General features: G+C 32.7%; 6 protein-coding genes and 2 pseudogenes across 6 annotated transcripts; 3 read left to right on the forward strand and 5 right to left on the reverse strand.

The window, feature by feature from the left end:
- Positions 1-327: 327 nt before the first annotated feature.
- On the forward strand, positions 328-2,357 carry LOC121130833 (proton-coupled zinc antiporter SLC30A9, mitochondrial-like; annotated as a pseudogene).
- On the reverse strand, positions 2,355-4,176 carry LOC121130834 (DNA methyltransferase 1-associated protein 1-like; annotated as a pseudogene).
- A 969-nt stretch (positions 4,177-5,145) lies between these two features.
- On the reverse strand, positions 5,146-7,258 carry LOC121130829 (palmitoyltransferase ZDHHC3-like). The gene is made up of 5 exons (XM_040726496.2): positions 6,923-7,258; positions 6,680-6,865; positions 6,397-6,618; positions 6,114-6,326; positions 5,146-6,052 (listed from the first exon to the last, which is right to left on the reverse strand). The coding sequence occupies exons 1-5, from the start codon at positions 7,031-7,033 to the stop codon at positions 5,894-5,896; spliced, it is 891 nt and encodes a 296-aa protein (XP_040582430.1). The 5' UTR covers positions 7,034-7,258; the 3' UTR covers positions 5,146-5,893.
- A 387-nt stretch (positions 7,259-7,645) lies between these two features.
- On the reverse strand, positions 7,646-16,323 carry LOC121130830 (aprataxin-like). Its single transcript, XM_040726498.2, is given in 5 exon segments — positions 7,646-8,355; positions 8,358-8,576; positions 8,579-8,756; positions 8,824-9,163; positions 16,152-16,323. Coding segments are annotated over 4 exon segments (597 nt in total). The 5' UTR covers positions 8,848-9,163; positions 16,152-16,323; the 3' UTR covers positions 7,646-8,179.
- LOC121130836 (molybdate-anion transporter) lies at positions 10,371-12,616 on the reverse strand. The gene is made up of 3 exons (XM_040726502.2): positions 12,472-12,616; positions 11,382-11,462; positions 10,371-11,221 (listed from the first exon to the last, which is right to left on the reverse strand). The coding sequence occupies exons 1-3, from the start codon at positions 12,614-12,616 to the stop codon at positions 10,371-10,373; spliced, it is 1,077 nt and encodes a 358-aa protein (XP_040582436.1).
- LOC121130828 (Na(+)/H(+) exchanger protein 7-like) lies at positions 13,758-16,122 on the forward strand. The gene has a single exon (XM_040726495.2). The coding sequence runs from the start codon at positions 13,836-13,838 to the stop codon at positions 15,045-15,047; it is 1,212 nt and encodes a 403-aa protein (XP_040582429.1). The 5' UTR covers positions 13,758-13,835; the 3' UTR covers positions 15,048-16,122.
- A 2,195-nt stretch (positions 16,324-18,518) lies between the features above and the next one.
- LOC121130832 (rab3 GTPase-activating protein catalytic subunit) lies at positions 18,519-21,827 on the reverse strand. Its single transcript, XM_040726500.2, is given in 5 exon segments — positions 18,519-19,896; positions 19,899-20,325; positions 20,385-20,704; positions 20,764-21,276; positions 21,353-21,827. Coding segments are annotated over 5 exon segments (2,688 nt in total). The 5' UTR covers positions 21,705-21,827; the 3' UTR covers positions 18,519-18,820.
- Positions 21,828-22,570: 743 nt separating this feature from the next.
- LOC121130835 (mitochondrial import inner membrane translocase subunit Tim16-like) lies at positions 22,571-23,341 on the forward strand. Its single transcript, XM_040726501.2, has 2 exons — positions 22,571-22,740; positions 22,803-23,341. The coding sequence occupies exons 1-2, from the start codon at positions 22,611-22,613 to the stop codon at positions 23,048-23,050; spliced, it is 378 nt and encodes a 125-aa protein (XP_040582435.1). The 5' UTR covers positions 22,571-22,610; the 3' UTR covers positions 23,051-23,341.
- The last annotated feature ends 2,539 nt before the right edge of the window (positions 23,342-25,880 follow it).

Consider the following 25,880-nt stretch of genomic DNA (forward strand, 5'->3'; position numbering starts at 1 on the left):
ATCAATAACATTGATATTCTTACTGTGAACGAGTATTTTTATACTAAACTTAGCATAGCTTTAATTTAAACTCCCTACCCATGGAATAAGAGCCGTTATCAAGGATGTGTTCATTTATTTATTCAAATGAGAGGTCGTGGAATCTACATGATCCGCGGCCTCTTCTTCCACCAACCCTTCCCCTCCTCCTCCAAGTAAATTCATTTTCAAAGACGGTGTGAACAAGGATGTCAAAGTGATGGACAAACCAGGTAAGAGTGAAATGATCGGTTCGAGAAGTTCCCCATAATTTCCGATCTATCTTTTCAGAGACTGTTTTTCACCATTATGAACGGAACTTCATCACTGCCTCTCGTGCCACAAAAGGATTTTCTTCTGGCTCCGGACGATTTGAATGGTCTTCGTCGTACAATTCGCAGAAGTCCCAATGAACATGATCCACCTCTCAGCGTGTATTGGAGAAAGGATGTCTCTGCTAAATCCATTCAAAAGTGGGGCTCCATAGAAAATTTGGAAAAGGCACTGGAGAGTCGGAATCTGGCGGAAGAGGAAGAAAGTGTGTCCAGAATAGACTCATGGGACCCATTTCCAAACATAAAAAAAACGTCGCGCAGATAAAAATCCATCTCCAGAGAGAATTGGCCAGTTCGTAATCTTTGTGCAGAAGGGGGTTATATGGATCCAGTGGACGCGTTGTCCTCATTGCTGTGGGCATAAACACTTCTAATTTCCTCCTGAAATTAGGCGCATGGATCGCGACTGGCAGCTATGCCCTATTCTCTGAAGCTATTCATTCTCTTGCAGATACGTGTAATCAAATCATTCTTGCATACGGCATCCACAAATCCATTGAAATGCCTACGGTTGGACATCCCTATGGCTACAGTAATATGCAGTACGTGTCTTCTCTCATTTCTGGGACGGGGATCTTTTGTTTGGGTTCTGGTCTTTCAATATATCATGGAATCTCAGGAATTTTTCTTCATCAGAACTAACTTCACTCCCTATAGCTGTTGCCGTTTTGTCATGTTCCTTTGTATCTGAGGATTTACCCTTGTTTTAGCTATTAAATCTATCAAAAACTCTGCATCAAAAGTGGACATGGGTTTCCTTGAATACGTGATGGGAGGATACGAGCCTTCAGTCAACGTTGTCCTTCTAGAAGATGTCGTTGCAGTTATGGGTGTTGCCATAGCTGCCGGTGCCATGAGTCTCTCTGTTAAAACAGGTTCACATATACCAGATGCAGTGGGTTCAATCACGATTGGTGTCCTTTTAGGATGTGTAGCTAGCTTTATGATTCACTCAAATATCAATGCACTTGTGGGTCGCTCCATCTCGGATCATCGCTTAGAGCAAATAAATAAAAAATTGGAGGGGGACATTATGATTAGACAGGTCCATGACGTTAAAGGAATCGACATGGGTAATGGATTTGTGAGATATAAGGCTGAATTGGATATTGATGGAAGAGAATTGACACGGATTTATTTAAATAAAATGAATCTACCTCGACTTTTAGCTGAGGTAGAAACGATGAAAACCCCGGAAGAATTTGAAAGCTTTATGCTTAAACATGGGGGAAAATATTGTGGATTGCCTGGGTGAGCAGGTGGATCGCATTGAAAGAGTATTAGAACTAAACACCCAGAAGTTCGGCACATGGACTTGGAAGTACTCTAAGAGATTAGTATGTTCACTGGGCTGCTCCATAGTGCTGTCACAGTGGATTTTGAAATAGAGAACAGTATTTTCTCTGTTTTGGAGATGTTGAGTTTGAGATCGCATCAGGATGAAAGATTTGGTTATTTGTCTCTTATCAACTTTCGTAATAATGTAGTCAGTGGTTTTAAATTTTAATAATCGGTCAACAATTAAAGGAAATATATATGATTGGTTCAAACCCCACAAAATATAAATGCCACATTTTTATATATCACAATGCCCAAATCTTTTAACAATCTCAATGGGCTTTATCAAATTCAACATCTCAGAAATACTATTTATCTACATTAGCTTAAATTGATCCATATACAAAGAAAAATGTTCTTCATTTAAAATCCCATTGTGAAACAGTCTCATGTTCACGTTCTTTTTAACCGTTCTCATTGCTACTTCTATATTGTTGCTTTAAAGATTCTTACTGTACTTTAGCGTTATTTAACGTAGCAAAAATTCTTTCTATGTACTATGATTAATAGTTTGAAATAGTTATTTATTTTTTTAGAAACAAATCTGAAGTTAAAAAATTGAATATTTTTATGGGGTTTTTTTTATTCTGACGATCTTTCAAAGGAATTGACTTCACACTTATGTTGATGTAACTTAAGAATAAAAGGCTCAATATACATATATTATATTCAATTAATTTATTGACGTTGCATCTAATAATACTCCATTTTGAGACCTTTGTATTATTATAATATAACGCTTGTTTCATCATAATGTAAATTTTAATCTAATAATTAATTATAAGATAATAATGGTACGTTGAATTTAAATAAATTTTATAATGAAATGATATAAAATAAAAAATACATACGAAAAAAATGGAGAAGGAAGGAGTTGGAGTCTACACTATTATTTAATTAATTATTAAAAGTTTTTGTTTTTAATCTTTTTTAAAACATTGCTCTGTTCTAATGCAGCTTTTCTCTTTCTGACTGGAGGAGCTGCACCATTGCCGACAACATCAATGACATCTGAAATGCTTTTTGTCTTTTCTTTGTTATTAAAATAATTTTTGAGTCTATCTGGGATTTCAAGAGATTTATTCGGGGCTAATGCTTCATACTGGGCTTTAATGGACTGCAGCTCGGATTCGCATACAACGAGTGCATTTTTTAACTCATAGAGTAATACCATGTCAGAGCGTAGATCGTTGAATTCCGTTGCAATTTCCTCTGTGGGCATGGGGTTCATTTCCATACCCTGGATCTCGGTCAGCATCGTTTCAATGGCTTTTGTTTTCTTTTGCCCCACACTTGGAGGTAATTTCATTCTTGAAGAGCGTAAATAGATGGAAGAACCTTTACTTGTCTCGGGAAATTTAATGCCAGTCGTAGCGTCCAAGGAACTAGATACATCCGGCTTGGAGGATCGTGGAACAACAGCCGAAGAAACAGACACAGTTTTTTTTGAACTACTAGCTCCTTGATTGGTCAAGGATTGAGATTTCTTTTTCTTGCTTTGGAGTAACGGATGCTTCTGCGTGGTCCAATAACTTCTGAAGATCCTGAGCCTTTTCTCTCTTTCTCGTTTTGCGATTTTCAATCTTTTTAATTCATTCTTAAGCATTTCTTCCTCTTCAATTTGCTCAGGGGTTCGGTTATACAATCTAATTAACTGTTCTTTTCGACGTCGTTCATGCTCTGCGTCGTAGAGCTTTGTACTATTGCTGGTAGAGCTAGAATCCATTCGAATGGACTCCAACTTTTCTGTAACATTGTAATAGCGCTCCTTCAGATCCTCAATGCTTCTTTTGAGGAAAGGAAGAAGCATTGTTTCTTGAGTATCGGTCGTGAATGACGGTGAAGCGTAGAGTCAAACTGCGGCAGAGATCAAACAAGTGGTCTGTTTCAGCTCGGGACCAACCTTTACCATCTTCTCCATCCGAGGAGAGGTGATTTTGGTATTCGAGATCAGTGTACATAGGGATTTCTATTTCTAAGGAAAATAAAATATACAAAACGTTAGATAATTTAGCGGAAAGAATCATCTCTTTAAGACTTATAAGTCCCTCTTGGAGTTGTTGAGCTTATAAGTATTTAAGAAATACAGTAGTGCCTTATTAAATCTGAGAAAATGGATAGTCTTTGCTCTTCATCTGCAGCTCTTCTCCAATGTCGGAGAATAAGTCCATCATTCCGAGCTGGATTCACAAACTTCATCCATATCCAAGGCCGAACTTTTCTTAGACCTAATTTAGCTTTCAGTCTTTTATAGCCAATGTCCGGACCTCCATTCAATGTGTCCGTGGGGATAAGAAGGGGCGCATCTTTTAGAGTCGGATCCTCCATAGAGAAGGTTATAAAGTTCTCGAGCCATTCCCTCAGGCCGTCTCTTCACTTCCCCCAAGGGCCCCATCCTCTCTTTTCTTCTTCTTCTTTTCTTTTTCCCATCGGATCGACCCATTATCATCTCCTTTGTAATCTCAGGTCCTCCAGAAAGGCCCATTATGTCACGTACGTCTCCCGGAGAGAGGCCATTCCAGGGATTTAATATTCAATCTAATTTATAAATTTGTTTTAATTAAAGTAGTAAAATTGTTCAAGGGTAATAAATAATACAATGAGGCCTAATACATTCAGGAGGAGCACAAATTCTAATCACGCAACCTGTTGTGGTGTAAAACATCATTTTTGAAGAAAAATTCCACTTGGTAAATTCGTATGAACTTTGTACATTTGTAAAGTTATAATATTTGTTCTGTTGTATTTTATATCAACATTACGTGGTATTTAAGCGACTCCTTCATTTTGGTATATATTTTACAATAGATTAACAGTAATTGATTAATTATAAAGCAATTTTTATGTTAATTTATTATTTTAGGGACTGAGCATTCAAATTTAATTTCTAGAGTGATTCATATAGTTTCTGGAGGTTGATTTATTTAGAGATCCCGGCTCGGAATCCAACTAAAAAATGGTTTATAATATATAAATTCAGTCAATCCATTATTTTTGTTCAAAAATAGTATTCATTAACTGTCTTAATGACATATTTTATTAAAGGTGTAACTGTATATTTATGATTACAAATGTTTTCCCAAAATGTCAACATCACATGGTAGTTTAAGCGAGTCTTACAACTGCGACAATTTTATTTTTTTTATAAAATGTGTAACGTTCATATGATGAGTTTACCCAAGGACTACTGGTTTACCAAGTGGAATTTATGATCAAAATTGGTGTTTTTTAAACAGAACAGGTTGCGTGAAAAGAGTTTGTCCTCGTGGCCAGATAGTATTAGACCTCATTGTAATCATATAACATAGGAAAAATAGCTCTCAAGGGCACCAAATGAAATATTTACCCTAATTTAGAGAGCGCGCGAGTCTCTCCCATTTATCCTCTCTTTGACGTTCAATTAATTATTGCACGTGCCTAGTTAATAAAAAGAAAATAAGTGAAAGGTATAATATAATATCTAGACCATAGGTATTTTATTTATTAAAAATATAATGGATGACTATCAAGAGGAGAGTCACACTAATTAGGACCAAATATAAAAATATAACATACAGTCTATTCAGTCAATAATGAGTATGTAGAATACAAATGCACCATAATTTATAATAACACATCAAATGGTAAGGTGACTTTAATTACAAAATAAAATACAAAATCGCGAATTCACCATAATATATCTATTATTATTAAAAATACAAATAGATTGTCAATTAAATAGTCCTAAATGAAATATTCGATATCCTATTATGTCAGAAATAAAAAATTTTTACACATTAAATCAATTATATAGATCGGCCATTCATTAACTTAGAAAACTATGAATTTATATAACACGAGTCACTCAATTACTAATATTATATCATATCAACATGTAAACTACCCAAGTGAGCAATGGTAACTAATTAAAAATGTTAAAATATGTATATTTGTGAAATGAAATGATACATTAAATTCACACAAGCAAGTTTAAAAATAAAAATAAACTATATTTAACAATAAGTCAAACTGATCTAATAATTAATATATAGAAACAAATAAATTCAAATAGAGAGATAATGTAACAAACTTGTCATATAGAACCTAGTATGAGAATTTTGAGTCAATTATAATGACATTAATGTTACGATAAATCAAACACTTTTCTTAGAAACATTAATGTATTAATTATTTGTGCAAGGAGGAGCTCCATATGAAATTTTTCATACAGAAAATAAATACCCGTGACTTTTTCCAGGCAAACGGACTTTGGTAAAGGGTGAGAACCATTCGAAAGAGAAATGCCCAAATACTGCCTTAAATGATTTCCATTGAGAATTTCTATGCCAAATTGCTTCTTCATTTTTAAGGGACTCAATACCCTGTGGATGGAGAGTGATGGATTTATGAATAATTAATACGGATTTAAGCAATGATCCTTACCGTTTCATCATACCAGATTGCAGAGAGTTGAGTACAAAACATGATGGACGTAAAGAGTGCAAACAACATGCCCTCAAAGATTAAGAACAGTAAGAGTATAATCGTAGCGGGGGGTGAGTAGGCCGTGCACTTTCTCCATTCGGACCCTAAACAATCCACAAAATGAGCTAAAGCCAAGAAAAGGGCATGAATAGACATTAATGCGATGTAGAGCTGTGGGGAAAAAGAAAAGAAGTCTCATGAATAGATATAATGATTTAATAAGAGTTAAACTCATATATACAGTGAACAAAACAAAGAATTTTTGATTCCCTTCTCCAACGCAGTTGTTGACCCAGGGGCAGTGATGATCCATTTTACGTACACATCTTTGACAAACAGAACAATGATGTGCTCTTTCTGGCTTGATGCAGGAACATTTCGGACATTTAAAGATCACTTGTCCTTCACGAAAGCCCATTTTTTCAATGTTTTCCTTTGTAGCGTTCCCTCTAGGAACAGCTCCCTAAAAAAAGTACCCAAGGCTTATCTACATGTATACATTATAAGGCGTCTTAAGCAAATACCGGATCAGTCAACATGGCTCGGAGATGAGATGCTACAGCGAGGATTGTAAGCATTTGAAATAAAAGTAAATTAATGATACTAAACGTGGAATTGAAGGTGGGCAAAAGGATGACTTGAGTCACGACGAACTCCGCATAGAAGATGAGAGACCAAGTGAAGAAGGCGCAAAAAACTCCACATATGTCCTATAATAAAAGTAAAGAAGTCAATACATGAATAGATCATTAGAAAGTGAAGCTTACTCCGACACACCAGACATCGGAATTACAAATACACCGATTATCCTTTTTAGAAGTTGGTGTATAGTAGGGTGAAGAAGAGGAAATGTCCAATCTTGTGTACTTACTATCCATTTTTCTAAATGCCCTACACACAATCTTAATTAACTAATCATCTTTTAGACCCTTCCGATATTATAATAGATCATCAGTTATCACCAATTATTATAACTATTAAACAATATTACTATTAGAATTAAAAAAAAATTGCAGCAGCTCAATCGCAGCAAAATGAAAACATATAAATTAAAATTAAAGAATTGCTAACATCTACACTGACAGTTTACTGTTATTATGATTACTTAGTGACAGCTGATTTCTGCGTCATCTCCAACGGCTGCTGCGCTAAGATCATAGATTCATAGCTTCACTCCCTCTGCATGATATGTGAATTTATTAAAATAAAATAACCATGATTATTTTAATATAATATAACCTTATTAATATTAAAATAACTGATTTTCGTACTGTTATTTCATAAACAATCTACATACAAATGATACAAGAGGTATCTACATAACGTAACTTTAGATAAACAAAAATTCCTGTTGTACTTAAAGGGCTCTTTTAGTACAACTTAAACCCTGTAAATGGTAGAATTTTTTTAGGACAACTCTTTCCTTCCTGGATTTTCTGGCCATAGTCCGTTGAGTTCTTAGGTTAACAAAACTATTTTATGCATTAATAGAAAGTTTAAAAAATATATTTGAATCCTTAATGTAAATTAGTTACATCAACATAATTATATAAGAAAATAAATTAAATTATAGATTTCACAACTTCAACAAAATCGGGTCTAGATTATTTACTTGCTTTATATTCGAATCATTTCTCTAAAATCTTATGGATCATAGATATTGGCCCGGTGGCATCAAATCAACTTCTATAATTTAAAGCGAGCTAAATGTATTATCGACATAAATTCTTGGTTTAAATTTACGTCGAATTAATGGAATTGGGCCGATTTTTTTATTATAATGAAAAAAAAGAGAGCTATCGAATATAAACACTATCAATGTTTCAACCTTTATAATTGCAGATTCGTTAGGATATTAAACATAAGTCAAGGAATCACATCAAATAATATATATAAAAATTCAATTCTCCTATCCTGTTAATATTAAATCATTATGTTGAAAAACTAGGTAACATAATTAACGAAAATAATTTCTATGCATATCCTACAGACGTACGCCTATAATAACAAATTACAATTTTCAATTAATTATGTATTGCTAGATGTTGCTTGAGATCAGGCATATTTTTTGGCTTGTAGGTACATTTATGACATGAGAGCTCTGATTTTAAGTATAACAAGTATTTTTTCTCATCAATACTGACATGTTGACAAGAAGAGTCAAGCAATGAAATGAACTCGGATATTTCAATGAAAAAGGAGTATTAAATGAATTCCAATGTTTTTTGTTTTTCAAACATGGCGAATCAAAATCCTGGCTAATGATATGACAATGAATCTGTGTCATACTTGGAATGGCATGAAAACCTAATTTAAACGCAATATCAGGGTAATTGTCATCAATAAATTTCTTCGACTTTGACTGTAAATGTTTCAGTAATGGAATGAAACATTCAGATAAATCTTTTAGAGTTGTAATTTTTCAAGGGGAAGTGCTAAGAAATGATGCCTTGCCTTGGGAAATTTATCTTCGATAATAACCATTGAATCATCCTTATACAGCTGGTTAGATGGATTTGACATAGAAGAAATCAAGCCTAATGACCAATGTTTCTCTATTTTCTTGGAATTATTCGACAAACTAGATTTTTTTCGTGTTTTCTAAAATTAAAAAATACCTATTGATAAATAAAATATCTTATAAACTTTGAAAGCCATATGATACTACCTGAACATGATTTCTTATCATCATTTTTGATCATCGTTAATTTGTACTCATAATCCGTTCCTGATAGGAATTTAAAAGTTGAATTCACATTGAGTAATGACCGATGTCCTCTTCTTAGTATCAATCTATCATCATCGAGAGAGGAGTTATTTGACCCCAATTGGAGAATCTCTATTCGTGTTGAGTCTATAACTATTATCCTGATGTGCTGCTTGGATATTTTTGTATCTTTTAGCTTTGATTCTCGGGACCTGCCACATACAATAGATTCGCCTATCTTTGGTAACATGATATCAGGATAATTACGAGATGTACTCTTTAGGATCATCATAACTAGTAACTAAAACAAGAGACAAGTATAATTTTAGCTAATTTGATCTACATCTAAATCTATGGTCATTGAGTATGACTCGGGTTCATTTCAATGACTTAATTATGAGTATCTCAAAATTTCAATATGTAGTACGTGAACTTCAAAGCAATCTTGAAAAAAAATCATGAAAACGAGAAATTCACAATTATTTGGTATTTAAATTCATAAATACGACTCAATGTTCCATTGACTTATTTTGGTCAATTATAGGCTTTATATTCAAATTTCTAGGATGAGTCGAGATACTCAAGAAAAATACATGTATTTCAAAGCCTTTATTTAATGCATAACAATTTATTTGGCTCCAATATTATGGTATTTTAAGTATAATTTTTTTTCTTCGATTTCTCGCGTAATTTTACGGCACTCCGAATTGTATTTCAGAATTTAGCTTACTTTTGTGTTGACATACCATGTATCCAAACATTAAATGTAATTTCCATAAACATTTTAATAGAAATACAATACTACTTTCAATAGTTAAGTGTTATATTTCAGAATACTTGAGTGTATCATGTGTACAAATAACAAATTTAATAACATACCAGGGCTAGGGTATCAATCAAAATACAAACACTGAGATACAGTGCTATTAAAATACAATACAAAAACTATCATTCTCAAAAATATCACAGAATATTGTAATAGCATTAGATGGCAATATTTTAAACCTATATATGAATACACATTTGCTATAGGATAATAATAACCTAAAGTTTTCAACAAAAGGATTTTAGATGTTATTGTAACAAGTATAAAATTAGTAGGAAATGAAAGTTAATACATATCGTAGGTTGTTCCAGAAACTAAGACGTGACCTCAATCATACCTTCTTTATCTATCAAAAATTGTTCGATCTCTTCTTCAGCTGTTGGATTTTTATCAATTTTTTGTGCGGTTAAGTATCCGATTAGAGCCAATATAATGCAAAAGCAAAACACTAACCGCTTGTTACCTTTGACCGTCTCTGACTTAAGCGAAAGCAAAGTTCCACAGGTGATTATGTTTAAGGGAACTCTAAACCAGTTCATGATATTTGCTCTGTGACTTTCAGGTATGAATTGACTTTTAAGATAGGATATGGATGGAAAATACATGCCAAAGGCTATCTCCAGGATGCAAAATGCAAAAAAAGTGAATAGTAAATTTAATGAATGTCCATTACTTGGTAAACTCATGGAGAGAACACCACAGAAAGAGATGTTATCAAAATAAGGCATACACTTTGAAGAACCTCTTTTTCTTTCCAAGAATATCTGTCCAATAATACTCTATGAATTTTAGATCCAATCATAATACAAATCATAAAATCTGCAAAAATAATTCCCAATGGTGGCTTTAGAGGGGAAAGTACGGGCGTCCACAAAAATACGAAAATATACAAAATTGATTCCACAGATGACTGAACAATTCCCAAGCGTAGAATGGATTTATCTGCAAATATTTGTTTAAATCCATCCATACATGAAGTTCCAAGGCTTGTACTAACTTGGGAGCCATAGTTTTCCGGCCAAGTTAATTTTACAATAAAAAAACAGAGAATTAATGGAACTAATGCGACCAAGAAAGGTGACACAGGTCCAAATCCCATTGTTTCAGCTACAAAATTGGCAATAACGCCTGCAAGAATCGCCAATAACCCATTGAAAAATGTTGTAACAGAAAAAGTTGATGAGATCCATTCTTTGGGAAATTTATTCTCGTTGTTTTGATGTTCATAAACGTACCAGGCTTCAAATGTTGAAAAAAGAATCGAAGTTGCAATCCCTCCAAACACTCTTCCCAACATTAACATTGAAAAGTTTGAGCTTAGCTTTGTTAGACAACAAATCGTATAAAAAATGCAATACATGATGGCCATAAACTTTCGACCCCAAGCATCAGCAATCGGTCCAGTAAATGTTCCAAACAAAACACTGGAAGCAAATCCAGTTGTGTATAAAACAGCAATTTGAAATTCTTGATAACCATAGTATTCATAGAGATTATAGACATAAGGTCCTTGAAGCCAATCAGATATCAGGGCTAAAAAATAAGCCGCAAAAAATCTTAATTGAAATTTTTTAAATTTTGATTTTTTCTCTAGACTCTGCCCGTATTCTTGTTCTTCATTTTTATTAGATAATATTTTATGAAGAAAAAATGCAAGAAGAGACAATACGACAAAGGATCCGAAGAATATTACCTCCATTGCAGTTCTTGTTTTTACTAAAGATAATTGATATAGGAGAAAAATTACACTTATATACTCGACTCTCCGGGCACTCTAAAAAAAAGTAAATAATAATTAATGAGTCATAATGACACACCACTAATAGAAAATACGCAGGCGCAATTTTTCAAATTAATCTTTCATTATTATTGACTAGCACCTTACTAAATCCATAGTTAACATTTTTTCTTTATATAAGATACAAAATTTATTTCCGAACCCGGATAAAATTCCTAAAATAATTAATAATATATATATTACGTAACATCTGGATAAATACGCAACCTCGTTATTAGAACCTAGCAAATAGATATTAATAAATTATAGTTCTCCCAAGGTTACATTTCTAATAACCCTGGTTCTTCAATTAAATAATAATTGTTGAAGAGAAGAATTGATTAGTGTTAAAGTGATCAATAATTAACGCGGATACCTACCCCATAATCCATTGAAAAGCTCATTTCTGATCTAATTAATTAATCATGGAGCGTCTGGTGAAATATTTTGTGGGAATTTTTTATTTTTAGTATGGAGGAAGGGCCTCTTATTAAATCTCATCGAAGAAAGATATTTTGGAAAGAGCATACATGACATAGTTATTAGATTGTCAGTTCTTATTTCCCTTGAATGGGAGAAGAGCGTATCTTGAGGAACATGTTTTCATATATAGATTACTTTACATTAATTAATTAAGTTACCAATATGAGTATATGTTTGTGGGTCATTTTCGAAGAATGTAATATTAAGGATGTCTTATTCTCCTCTGTACATATACTGGGTGAGGACTCTAAAAATTAGAAAATTTTAAAAAGTGTTTTCACTTCTACATATTTTTATTTTGTGCCATTTTTATGGCAAAATTTTGTAGCAAAAGTTGGCAATTCAACCATTTTCTACACTTTTTATTGAATATGTCCCGCTCCATTCTGAATGATGTCTTCAATACAGGGACGAACAGAACCACAGCAGGCTTTGATGAAGTCCGAGGACAAGTTAGTTCACTCCTCCGTGATCACGACCTTCAGGGCATTGTCATTTGAGTAAGAATTCTTGTTCTTCTTACCCTCCAAGACACATCCAACAGCGAAGCCCATGAGGTTCACGTCGGGTGAGGACGATTGCCAGAAGTCTGCTGGCCAGAAGACAGCCATGTTCTCCTGAATAAATACTGCACATAGTTGTCCCCGGAGAACGTGTTCTTCAACCATGTCAAGACATAATACCAGAGGACCTTGTAGTAGACGCCGTGTTGACTTTCTCGTTGCCCTTAAAGAAGTAGGGAGGTATCTTGCTGACGTCAAACGCCACGACACCGAGGACCATAACCTGAGCTGTATGTTTGGCCCTGAAGGTTCCCTCGACCTGACATCTTGACTCAGCCAGAAAACGATCATTTCTCATGTTCAGAACAGCGTCTACTGTGAAGATCTTCTTTTTGGATATCGAATTGTGCGCGGAGGAGATCGCACATCCTCGGTCATTTTGCTTGTTGCTCGTACATTTTTGATCGCACAAAAATAAAAAAACGTCAAATTGTAGGTTCTTGTCAGTTCTTTTGAATGGCATCAAGTAAAAAATTGTAAGACTTTTAGAACTGAGGCTAGACAGCCTCAAAGAGGATTCTAATTTTTGAGTCCTCCCCCTGTATACAAATGATATCTACTTGAATCTGTATCTTTAACCTCAGGAATTTCAAACCTATATTATGAATTAATAATCTAAGCATGGATTACTCAAGATGTTAAGTAATTCATGAATTAGTCCATCATTAGCCTCTAAATACAAGAAATCGTTATCATCGTCAATACTTTAACTGAAAACATGGCATATAATGATGTTTGGTTGATATTTCTTTCATTTCAAATTGATTTTGATAATTTATTGCGACAAGAAGTTCAACTTTTAATTCACATCAAGTTTTTTAATGCAAATAATACTTATTATATTATATTTAGACTTGACTGCTTTGAATCATATTCAATTGGAATAACTCATGATATAAAATATTGATCACTCGATGTAAAGTAATTCATATTAAAGTAAATTAAAAATATGTTAGAATAAACTTATGAAGTAAACTTTGTATTTATTTTTCAATTCGTTAATAATAATTTTTATTAGAAAATCCTATCATAGATTATTCAACGTCAGTGATAAGTAATCCATTAATAATAATAATCAAAGTTGAACCAATAGATAGATATCTTTAAAAATACACAGGAAAAAATATTGTTCATTGGTTGAAACTGAAGAGACATAGAGCTTTAATTAAGGCTCATTAAAAAAAAATATCTTTGATAACATTAAAAAAGAGATGATAATTTGACAAACATTATAGATGTATACCTTAATAACTAATAAAAATAAATATCCATAATTAATTGTTAAATTAAAAATAGAAAATACATTCAATATTTAGTAGAAAAAATGACTGTTGAAAACAGGAGCTTAGAAAGTACCTTATTATTTGATCCTCATTGGGGATGGGAAGGAGAGGAAATTATTTTGATATTAGAAATTTTGTTGATAACTTCTGGCGTAGTTCTCTTGAAGTCAAAGACAATGCATAAAATAATAACTTGGATCCCAGAATCATGTATCTGGGTTACTTTTGGAATAGCATTCAGAGCCTTTAGGACGGCACTTAATGTGACATTAATTGGAGGAAAATTTAACAAACATCATATTATTCTAAACATTTTAATACCTCCCATCATTCTCGAAGGATCGTATAAGTTATACAGCAAAGAATTATTATTTCAAATCTTTGGTATACTGAACTTTGCTGTTTTGGGTACGGCCTTTTGTATTGGATGTGTTGGACTAGGAATTTACTACTTAGGTAGAGGAATAAGCCCTAATGACAGTCTCCTTTTGGCAACAATTGTTTCTGCAGTAGATCCTGTTACAGTGCTTGCCATATTCGATCAAATAAAGGTCACGCCGAGTTTATATGTTCTCATTTTCGGGGAATCTCTATTAAACGATGGAGTGACATTAGCAGCTTTTGAGAGTCTTAATGCGATGTCTAAATATGACGGAACACCATCCGGAGTAGCTTATTTTTTAGGTATAGTATCGGTGATTACAAGAACATTGGGAGGTGCAATCATTGGAATATTATGTGGCCTCATATCAGCAATATACACCAAATTTAATAACAGTAAGGCTTATCAAGCTTTACCCTTAATCCTGCTATCTTATGTCTGTTTTATGACAGCGGAAACCCTAAGTTTTTCGGGAATAGCAGGAATCATAGGTTGTGGTTTAGTGCAGAGGAGATACGCCTTCATAAATATAGGAAGTAGATCTCGTCACGCATTAGCTCGGACAACTAAATTTTTTGCTGCAGTTGGAGAAGCTATCATATTCATACTACTCGGAGAAGCATCATATGGAGCATCTTGGAAGAAAAGGGACATGCTTTTTATCATGTCTGTTATATCAATATGCATTGTATCTCGATTCATCATGGTTTACACTTTGGGGTATATTTGCAATAAAACGAAGTTAACACACATATCAGCAAAACATTTATTCGTGATTTCTTATGGAGGTTTGAGAGGAGCTATGTCATATGTAATGATAAAAACTATAACCGTGGAAGGCAATAAAGAAAGAAAAATAAAATTGACATAGACCTCTTCAATGAAGTAACATTGAGCGTTGTTCTTTTCACAATTTATATCTTAGGTGGAACAGTTCGTTTTGTTGCCAAAGCGATGAAATTAAGAACCTCAGAAACTATTCATACAGATAGATTGTTGACAATAATTATTGATCGAATTACTCAACATGCAACCGCTGGAATGGAATCTATTTTAGGAGGAGGAATACGAAGAATGCACTCATGGATTGAAACAATGGAATTATTTGACAATAAATATATTCGCCCATATATTTCAAGGAATCAAGGCTTAAAATCACAGCTGGAAGTGCAGAAAGTCATGAAAAAAAATCTCTTAAAGGAATCATTCATATTAACCGAGATATTATTCATTTGCTAAAATAAGTTTTACTTTGTAAAGGCGATTAAATGTCATTTTTTGATCAAGTTACAATGTTTCTTTAACATACACTTTATAAACAATTTATGGCAAGTTAATTTAAAATGATTTTATAAAGACTAAAAGTAGAACAAAAACAGTAAATAAAAAAATCATCTTGGTTAATATGAGTCTTATGAATTAGGAAGCAGCATTGCTGCACAAAACATCTCAACGCCTAAAAAGTGACATGATTCAAACATCAGGAAAGAATAAAAAAGTTGTACTCGATGCGAAATTGTTTCCAGAGCCTGGCAAAATGGAAGTTAAAGAAACTGAAGATCAAATTGTTTTACATCCAATAGACGATGAAGAATATGTTCCCCTCATTCCAGAGGAGGTGATATGGCTAAGAAGATTAAGACTAAGGAGATTGAAGACAGTACAACATCAAAGCGTTGTCCAAAACTCCATGTATTCATCAGATGATGAAGATAATTGAAAGACTATCAGATCCTAACCTAGTAACGACATTATTCTATTACCATTTGCCACTATGACTAAGCTCTTAAGAAAATTCCGTTGAATATTTGATTTGAAAAGTGTTCAAGTGTTTATAATCTGAAACTAACATTTTTGGAATTTCATTGGCTGAAATTTAGTTCTTTATGTTTAGTATTATATCAAATTAAAATTATAAGAAATAAAGCGTCCTTTTAAATTATAAACTATATAGAAGAAAACGCGAATTAATTACCTCTTTATTAATGTCTCTGTATGTTGTGTTTGCCCATGTACACGGATAAATTAATCAATAATGTTTCTTCAGTCCCATTGAATTTAATTAATTATTAATAGCTTCAAAAGGTCCCAATTTTTTTTTAATATAGTGACATGACGTTGTGCAATAAAGCCCTCTTATTTTTTACAGGTAGCAGGAGATACCATATGTGAAATCACACTAATAATAAATAATAATATATGGAGCTCTAAAAATAGAAATCAAATTTCATAATCCAATAAAATCTAAGGAAGAAAGAATAAGAAGTGCCACGAAACCGCTTACATTCAAACTACTTCATGGGGAGTGAAGGAGGAAAAAATAAAATCATCTAACACTTTTTTGTGAAAACAGTTCCCGTGATAAACTTTAGTCAGAATAGTTATATATATATATTTATATATATCAAATTATTTACAACTAACACAATATAAGTGGTTTGGATAATTTTTTTCGCAGGGCATCTGGTTATATGGATCTGAGTCCAATTATAGTTGTATTGAATTCATATCTGTTTATGACATTGGGATATCCATGATGATGTTCAGGGATCTCATCTCTTTTGAGAAAAAGTTATTGTTCCTTATTCGGTAGATGGCCTCTCATTTAATGGAAGTATCATTCATTGTGCAGATGTCCTTTAACATCCAAATTGATAACATGATCATCCATTGGTTCAAAAATACATCTGTGTGCTCAAGCTCTCCTATGGAATCATTGTATACTTCTATAAGAACTAAGGATATGTTTAATAAAGATAAATAATACTGGAATGAAATGCACAGTGAGGAACAAAGAGACTTATTATCCTCCATAAGTATGATAAATTTCGTCTCCTAATATTCTTATTTTTTTGAATTGTTTTGTGAACAGCTGTAGATTTTAAAAAAAAATTAATGATTTTAATATTATAAATATAATGTAGTACCATGTTATGTACAAGTTGTAATTTGTATAAACAAATTGTACAAGTTACAACCAACAAGTAAGATGAAGGATTTAGTATACTTGGGATGAGGATAATTCAATAATTGTATACTATTCCATGAATGGTCGATTAATTAATAATGTAACTTTTCATGAAAATTACTAATTCATTGATTGGTATTCTGTGGTACATTGTAAAGTACCCATAGTTACATTACTCATATATACAAATTAAACAAGTAATATTAATAAAAAGTAAATTATTTTTCATAGGATAAAACTATTCAAAGACTCGAACTGGACTTGATTAAAATTTCAAGGGCTTGAAGTTGGGAGCAACGACTTGAAACTCGACTTGGGATTGCAGTATTAGGAGTTTTTCCATCTTTGTCTATTAATAGTTTGTAATTAGAATGATTAATGTTGTAATTAAATAAGACATTTTAAGACAAAAAATTATAACTTGTACACAACAAATATACAGATAATTATTAAAAAATGAATGGTGCTAATGTTTATTATAAGATTTTTAATCGATAATTTAGTATTTTTGATTTAAGATATATACAAGGTTGTATTCGGTTCAAGTTCAACGGTTCTTTCATTTACCCGGTCTTGATTCAGCATTCAGTTTAAACTAGAGTTGCTTCTCCACACTGTCTCAATTGTCCCGATTAGTCAATAAAACGTAGATTTCATTGAATATTTTGTAGTCGTTGATTAGTCGTACAAATATACGAATGTGCTATCTAGTGAAACTAATATCCTAGTTTAGAGCAAATCTACTTTTTAATTTTTAACCCCATAACCATCATTTTACTTAGAAAACTACCCTTCCTTTTATAAAGTATGTTATCTTTTCCAGGCAAGCCTCACTTATGAAGTGACTAACTACAAGTTTTTAATAGTATGACCAAGTCAAACCTAAACTTAAGACTTGATTACATCCTTCAAAACTAACACTAGCTTAAAAATACCTAAAGTACAAAGTTCTATCCATCAGGATATTACATACTGCAAGTCAGCTTGCATTGAAATAGATGGAACCTATTATTCTATAATAAATCATAATTTATTCATATACATTAAAAGTTGCATCTCAAAATGATCATCTTGCAATTTTGATGAAAGGGAACAATTATCCCCGGCTCAACACTGAGTAGATTTTAAAACAAATAAATCTAAAATCAATTTTCTAAAATATAGTCATTATTCTGGTAAAAATATTAACCTTTTTTTTTTTCTTCAAAAAAACAACCTAATTGTCATCTTAATAATTAAAAAAGGTCCCTGTATTTTATTTTCTAACAAACACAAAATTAAATTTAAATTTAAAGAAATAAAGAATATGGTCCGTACATATATCCTTGTTCTATGTCCCTCTCACATTAGAAGTTAATAAGGCAATTGTTGCTGTAAAGGTCACAAAGGAAGATTTCCATTTATTTTAAATTCTTAAATGACATTTTGGGGAGCAGTCATGTAGTTATAGTTGGTATATAGCCTTGTACCTCGGGAAGAATAGTTTGAAGATAGTTTAATTTGGAAAATTAAATATAAATATATGACGTTTGAATGTATGATGAATGATTAACTTGTGATAATATAACGCTTTAGCTTAAATAAACTATTTGATAAATATTTATGAAAAATATATATTTTGTAAAATATAAAAATAAGGATAAGAGACGAAAAAGACGCAGTGAACACGAAGCAGTCTAAGAATAAGCTAAGTGAGTAGAAAAGGCTCCAGCGATTTTTAGTTCATCAGATTTTAATAAGCACGTCAGTCTTTGAGGTCCTGACTTTGAAAACTCGTGTGGTTTTGGAGCATTCGTTCTCAAAATAAATTCTTTTGAATACGCCTTTGGAAATTTGTTCACTTTAGAGTTCTGATCAAAATTCATCAATTCAGCTCTTTGGCCATCCTCAAACATAGTCTGTATCAAAAGTCCGCAGGGTCCCATGCTTCCTCCATCTATATCAATCTCAGCTTGAGATGAATTATAGAGAGATTCAGCCAAATTTTGAAAAGATTCAATACTGTCCTTTGAGTCTTTGGTAATAAATTTGGCTCTAACAGAATAGAATGTGGATAGTTTCAATTCAGCCAAACTTATAATTTGAATAACATTGTCACACAATGAATTTCTTTTTTCAAACATGTTCCGTGTTTCAAAGTCATTAATAGACTGAAAATGTTGCACTTCTGCAGGACATTGCAAACGTGAGGCTTTAGCTAATTTCTGAATAGCTTCATTCAAAATATCTTGAACATGAGGTACACTCTCGACGTACTCCTCGGAAATGCATCGAACTATTCCTGCATGAATCAAATTCGGTAATAACTCCGCAGCAATCTCTCCAGGGTTTAAACTACTCAAATAATTCAATGCTTTATCGGCCTCAATAGTATAGTCAAATAGGCGTTTTTGACGCTTGACAGGTACAGGCTTAGCTATTTCCCAGTTTTGTATCCAAATATTGCCTGCATTCTTCATTCTGGGACTAATATCATTTGTTTCAGAATACCAATCTCTTGGTGAATGCCAACGTATAAAATCTCCAAGAACACTTCCGGGATTAGCTGCTTTGAAAGCTTCCATATCAGATAGTAAAGAAGCAGACTGCATCTTAGCACGTAAATTCGATCCTTCTTCATCAAATCCTAATTGAAACATAACTGCAGCTTTTTCAGCCAATTGATCTTCAGTCATTGGAGCAGGATCTTGACAGACAGGTATATACAAGAAGTCATCATATTCTAGCAATTTTTCTTTGTCCAATCTTTTTGCCTTCCTTCGGGCTTTCGATTCCAAACTGGTAGAGTTCTATCGGATTCTTCATCTTCGGCACAGTCAAAGAATTCATCCTCTTCTTCTTCCTCTTCATCCAGTTCGACAAGCTGAACTCCATCACCCACAATTTGGCCTTCGAAGTCCCTTCTTTTGAGAATGCAACAGTTTATCATTTGTAGCTTCTGATGAAAAAGACAATAGGAATGATCAGGTGGACCAGGAGCAACACCCGGAATAATGTGTCCAGTTTCCCATCGTGTTCTTATTTCTGACATAAATGAATGTAACAAATGCGCAGCACCTTTAAGACCTCCCACGCCACAGAAAACATTGTTCAACACGATGGATAAACGCCAAACAATGCCATGGAGAGGTGAAGACTTAATTCGAGCCATGAGTAGCTTATAAGCTTGATAAACATCTTCCTGCTCGAAAAAGATTGGTTAAACAAGATTATCACATTTTAAACTAACAAAAAACTCACCTTCAATTCCAAGTAAGGTAAAATTTCTTCCGGATACAGAGACGAACTTGACACCGTTGTTGATGATCTATCCCCAATTAAATCAGGAAAGAGATAGGACATGTATGTTGATAATTCTGCTTTTTTCAATGGCTCGGAGAGTGGCTCTTTCGTCTTTCCAGATTGAATAATATCTGTAAAAGAATATGTTGGACCAGTTATTCTGGATAAGGCATTTGGTACATGATCTAATGGGTTGTCTTCAAGAATTAAATCTCCTAATAAAGTGTTATAGGTTTCCTCTTTTTTGGCAAGTACTTGAGCACGTCGAAGATACTCAGCTAAAAAAGAAAGGCACAGAGTATAACTATAAAAAATGAAAGATTATGATAATGATTACTTAAGAGTAATTCCGGATCATCTTCTTGGTATATACGTATAGACCAAAATGGAGCCTCTCCTGGAGTTAAATCAGTATGAATTTCATTATCAGTGATCAGGTCTTCTGGTACATCCTTCCAAGTGGTATTCAACTGCAAACTTTTTAAAGGATCCTTAGAGGATCCAAAAGGAAGAGTTCCATCCTCTGGTATAACTTGTGACCAAGTTCTGTGGAGCCAATCTTTCAATATGTATGAGCACCGAGCAGATACTCTTAGCTCCACGCTTCTATTTCTATTTAGTTTTTCCTTAAAAAGCTTGATTAAACCAGACAGATTATTGAGCGAAGCTGGCCACTTACGAAGTTGTAACATCTCATAGTCTATGCGAAAATCCTTAGAGAATGAGACACCTTCAAAGAAGTGCCTTTTTTTGTCATAGCAATTAATGAAAAAGGGAAGCTGAGAATGTCCCAAAGTGAGGGAACTTAAAAGCCATTTGATTTTAGATTCGTTGTCGATTTCTTCTCCTCCTGTGAAAAAAATAAACAAAAGAATGAAACGTTAGAATAGAGATTGCTTCATTCTCCATCCGAAAAACTTAGTTACCTTGAGCTGAAACAACGACAAAGTCTTTTAAACCATAGAAATATTGTACAGGATGAAACCCAATGAAATCGTCCGCATCTGTAGCTTTGAAATAACGAACAAACTTGAATTCAATACCCAAAAAGGTGAGATAGCGCGTCATGGAGGATGGATCTTCAATGCTGGTCCAAAAGCCTCCAACGATATCCTCCTCCAAAGAAGAAACAAACTTCTCCCAATCGGAGGCATTTGTAAAGTCTTCTATATCAAAGCAGTCTTCAGGAGGGATGGGAAGGATTTTCCGACCTTTCTTTGATATCATGTAGGGAGTGGAGTCATGATGTGTCCTTCCCTCGTCTTCAGAACTTGACATTTTCTTGATTGTAGCGTCGTAGGCACTCACACATCCGTCAGTAGAAGTTCAAACATAAATAATTTAATAACTCTTAAATTTAAGCAGTATTTTATTATTATGAAACGTCCATAATATTGTGACGTCATCAATTATCATATTCATGCAGTGCCCAAAATAGGCCTACTGGCCATATGTGGACCGTCAACACAAAATCAGGATAGAATACATTTGTATTTTACGACGAATGATCTTCAATTTCTATCAACTAATTATTCTTATTAGCCCTTTGATTGAGCTGCCAAGGGCACCTGAATTAGTCAAAATGGATCGTCACTATAAAAGAATGAGAAATAGGTTTTATTTGAAAGACCAAATCGGGGCCAAGATTATAAGTTTCTTAAATCAAAAGAAATTTTACATTATAGCTAAAATTCTAAATTAACTTCTTCCAGAAATTTGAATATAAAGCCTATAATTGATTCAAATATGTCTATGAAATATTGGGCTGTTTATTGGTACATACTATATAATATTATCAAGGAAAATATAATCATTAATAAATTGATCATTTTTTCTTTTATTAATTTTTGTTTAAAATTGTTTTTATGTTGACGCACGACATAATATATAGTTTCTCGATATCCCATTTATTAGCAAATGGAATTTTTACGCCTTTAACTATTTTTCATAAAAGCTTTTCTCCGATCCCAAGCTATTATCATGGCCATCTAGCTCGAGACGTCCATGCTATTTATCTACTGTTCCATTAGTAATTGCTTGAGAAACACTGTTTTAAGGCATCATGTGACCAATGACGTCATAGAGAACTCATGAGTTTCAAAACATCCGCAGCTTATTTATCAGTTATATTATTATATATTATTTTTTACTATTAATTATATAAACAAATCATATGAAGTCAACATGGCTAAGCAACTAGCACAACTCGTAATTGCGGGCCTCCAAGTGGTCGGAAAGGCCTTTACAAAGGCGGTACGGGAAGAAGTACGACTAAGTCAGGAGGCGGCGAAGCGTCACTCATCTAATACAAAGGGTAAGTCCTTTCTCGTTCCGGATATTTGCATTTTTAAATTGCTCCGTTCTTAAAATTGACAGACCAGACGGCTCACGCGACGGAGAATATGAGACTAGGAATGACTTTAGATGAAGCCAAACAAATTTTGGATGTGGATAGTCTGCAAGACTTGGAGACCTTTGAAAAAAAATATCAGCACTTGTTTGAAGTGAATGATAAGTCCAAAGGTGGATCCTTCTATCTCCAATCCAAAGTCGTGCGTGCTAAAGAGAGAATTGATCAAGAGATTCATTTAGAATCTAATAAACAAGGGCCAGACTCAAAGTGATATGTATTATAGTATTAGACCTCTGTCAAAGCTTTCTCTTACTTACTCACTTAATATTCTCAGTTGCTACATTCAGTTGACTTTTTCCTAAACTTATTGGACATTCATTTAAGACCTACCCAGAGATACGTTTGATATATTTTTTACAGATTTTCCGCATGTAATGAACTCTGATCTAGGTATTTGTATGTGATAAAATATGTATTTTATGACTATTAGATGTCAAAGGCTTAAAAAATACGGAACGTTTAATAATATAGTTTATTCATAGTGTTATAATCCCTCAATAAACTTCATCTCCTTCATTTAATTTATAATATAAATCAAAGAATACTCTATATATAGAACAGGCTAGTAGAATATAATTAATTTAATTAAAATAATAATCGTGCAATAAATGTCACTCAAAGTTAACATTTCTTTTTGTATTACGCTATTTATATGTTAACCGAATAATTATAATTAATTAAAAAAAGTAATTTTAATTCCTTAAGATAGTCATTCCACAATTACTTTAATTCAATTATCTTTTTCCATTCGTAATTAGGTATTTTACTAATAGAAAAAATGCACTTTGTTGGTCAAAAAAGGAAGGAACTAGTGAATGCGCATTCCATATATAGAGTATTCCTTGTACAATTCAACCAAGAATGACCTATAGGTCCGATATCCGATTTTTACTTGTATTTGATGGGCTAAATACCAATCTGAATTTAGTTTACGGTGCTATGTAATTTTGCCTTAAACCATTTTGCATCAAGGATATTTCCCCTTAATATAGAAATAAATATACCTTCACGTCGGTTTTGTTCTATTTAGTTAAAAATGATGTTTTTTTAAATCGAAATATGTAATGTGTATTACTATAAAACGCAATAAATGGTTGTTTTCTGTTTGAAAAATTATGGAATCATTCCCCAAAATTTCAATACATACACCAACAAAATCTCACTTTGTAATGAATTCGAACTATAAACAAAATAGCTAATAAAATTTGTATAATAAGAAAAATAAATAAAAACGGCCTCGATTTGAACAGAAGAATTGCTAATCACTTCTCTGTCAGGAATTATCATTAGATTTAATGGATTATTCATACTAGAAAAAACTCGTGGATTGACAAACAAGCATAATATAAGGCAAGAGCATAATTTCATCATCATAACAACAGAAAACCAACATTTAATTCATTTTATAGTAATAAATATCGCATATTCTGATTTTTTTTTAAATCCTAGGAACAGCAATTTAAACCAAAAATAAAAAAGAACTATTTATAAACTTCATTTATTTATATATTAAGGCGAAATATCCATGAGGCAAAATGGCTTTATGGCGAAATGGTTAAAGGCAACATTACTGGACACTTTAGTTTACTTCGTATTAGATCATGTTATGAATATTTTCAGAGTTGAATTTTTTCTCAGTTTCAAGAGAAAGGAAAATAGGTGGGTTTTTTTTGTGTGTGCAATTTTTAACCTTAATAATATGAGTAATTATAACTATATTATATATCATAACTCATTAAGGATAGAGTTTGTGTGAAACTCTATTTAAGGTCAGAAATAGTATCATTTAAGAGTTTTTGTCGTAGTTGTTATTCCTCGAAGTTTCATTTGTTAATGAGTAGAGGATACTCATTTGAAGCTCCAATAATTAAATATTAATTTTTAAGAGTATATACTTGCCATAAAAGAGTTAATATTGACTTGAATATACATTTTTAAGGCAAAAATCTTTGAATCGGTAGATGATAAAAGCATAAATTAAGTTATTATTTCAAATCTACATTATTCTACTTATTTATTATCAACCACCGATCAGTACTGCACCATAAAAATATTTTTTGACTCTTTAATGTAGGAATTTTGCTACTCTTGTATTTTTGGACATAAATTATTGAGTCTTTTAGGAAATATCCTCCAGAAATTATGTGTTAAAATTTCTTAAGTAGAACAAAAAAGGCATCATGTAAGGATAGGATAGTGCATTAAAAAGTAGAAGTGACTTGAATCCATATTTTGAAAACTTGCGACACGACTTCATTATATTATCAAAGACTCGATTCGACTTGGTTTCAAAATTATTATAATAGTTTCACTAGATATAATGTACCCCTAAAGTATTTTATTTTTTACTGGGGAATTGAACTGGACTCTGAAAATATTCAAGAACTTAGACTTGTGAGCAAAGACTTGAGACTCAACTTTGATTTGGAGTATAAGGACTTCTGTCCCACCCTCTTAAAATGTAGTAGGTACAGTCTGGCTTGGTCACCCTAACCCCAGTAAAACTAGATATTTATTTACGATTATGTTTGCACATGTTGTTTTGACAAAATATAATGTTCCTCATTAGTACCTACATATTTGTACAATTTTCTATAAATATTTAATACATTATTTTACTACAGGGAAAAGTTATAGATAGTAGAGAGAAGGATAGCATTTATTGAATCACCTCCCCTCCCCAACACTTCAGAGATAAAAATGAGCAAAATTATTTTAAACAAGTTGATTTTTTATTTATTAAATAAAACTACTATTTTATCAATACTTAAGAGTATAGGGTCGATTTTGAGTGAGCAACAGGCAAAGTAGAACTATGCTTCATTGCCTTATGGAGTCTCCATATTGTCTGTATCGTTGTTCGTGGATTTTGCGGACTATGATTTCATCTTTCTACTTTACCTCTTTCATTAGTCTGTATTTTATTGAAATTGTAAATTTGGATGGGTAGATATGAGTTAATAAGTTATATTTTTTGAACCATGTAGTAAAATTTGTAGTAGATTAGGTTTATAATACCCTATACATTTACAAACACAAAC

The sequence above is a fragment of the Lepeophtheirus salmonis genome, unplaced genomic scaffold (genome assembly GCF_016086655.4).
Source record: "Lepeophtheirus salmonis unplaced genomic scaffold, UVic_Lsal_1.4 unplaced_contig_12472_pilon, whole genome shotgun sequence".
Lineage (NCBI taxonomy): Eukaryota > Metazoa > Arthropoda > Copepoda > Siphonostomatoida > Caligidae > Lepeophtheirus > Lepeophtheirus salmonis.

Bases quoted from the DNA above. Each gene is read 5' to 3' on its own strand.
- LOC121130829 (XM_040726496.2), bottom strand. From the start codon at position 7,033: ATGGATAGTAAGTACACAAGATTGGACATTTCCTCTTCTTCACCCTAC. The intron at 6,619-6,679 runs GTATTTGCTTAA...TACTTTTTTTAG, and splicing joins GAGCCATGTTGACTGATCCG to GGAGCTGTTCCTAGAGGGAA. The intron at 6,327-6,396 runs GTATATATGAGT...TTTTCCCCACAG, and splicing joins AATTCTTTGTTTTGTTCACT to CTCTACATCGCATTAATGTC.
- LOC121130836 (XM_040726502.2), bottom strand. From the start codon at position 12,616: ATGGTTGAAGAACACGTTCTCCGGGGACAACTATGTGCAGTATTTATT. The intron at 11,463-12,471 runs GTAAGAAGAACA...ACTTTTTTTTAG, and splicing joins TGTTGGATGTGTCTTGGAGG to AGTGCCCGGAGAGTCGAGTA. The intron at 11,222-11,381 runs GTAATATTCTTC...CTTATTTTTTAG, and splicing joins AAACAAGAACTGCAATGGAG to CCCTGATATCTGATTGGCTT.
- LOC121130828 (XM_040726495.2), top strand. From the start codon at position 13,836: ATGACTGTTGAAAACAGGAGCTTAGAAAGTACCTTATTATTTGATCCT.
- LOC121130835 (XM_040726501.2), top strand. From the start codon at position 22,611: ATGGCTAAGCAACTAGCACAACTCGTAATTGCGGGCCTCCAAGTGGTC. The intron at 22,741-22,802 runs GTAAGTCCTTTC...TAAAATTGACAG, and splicing joins TCACTCATCTAATACAAAGG to ACCAGACGGCTCACGCGACG.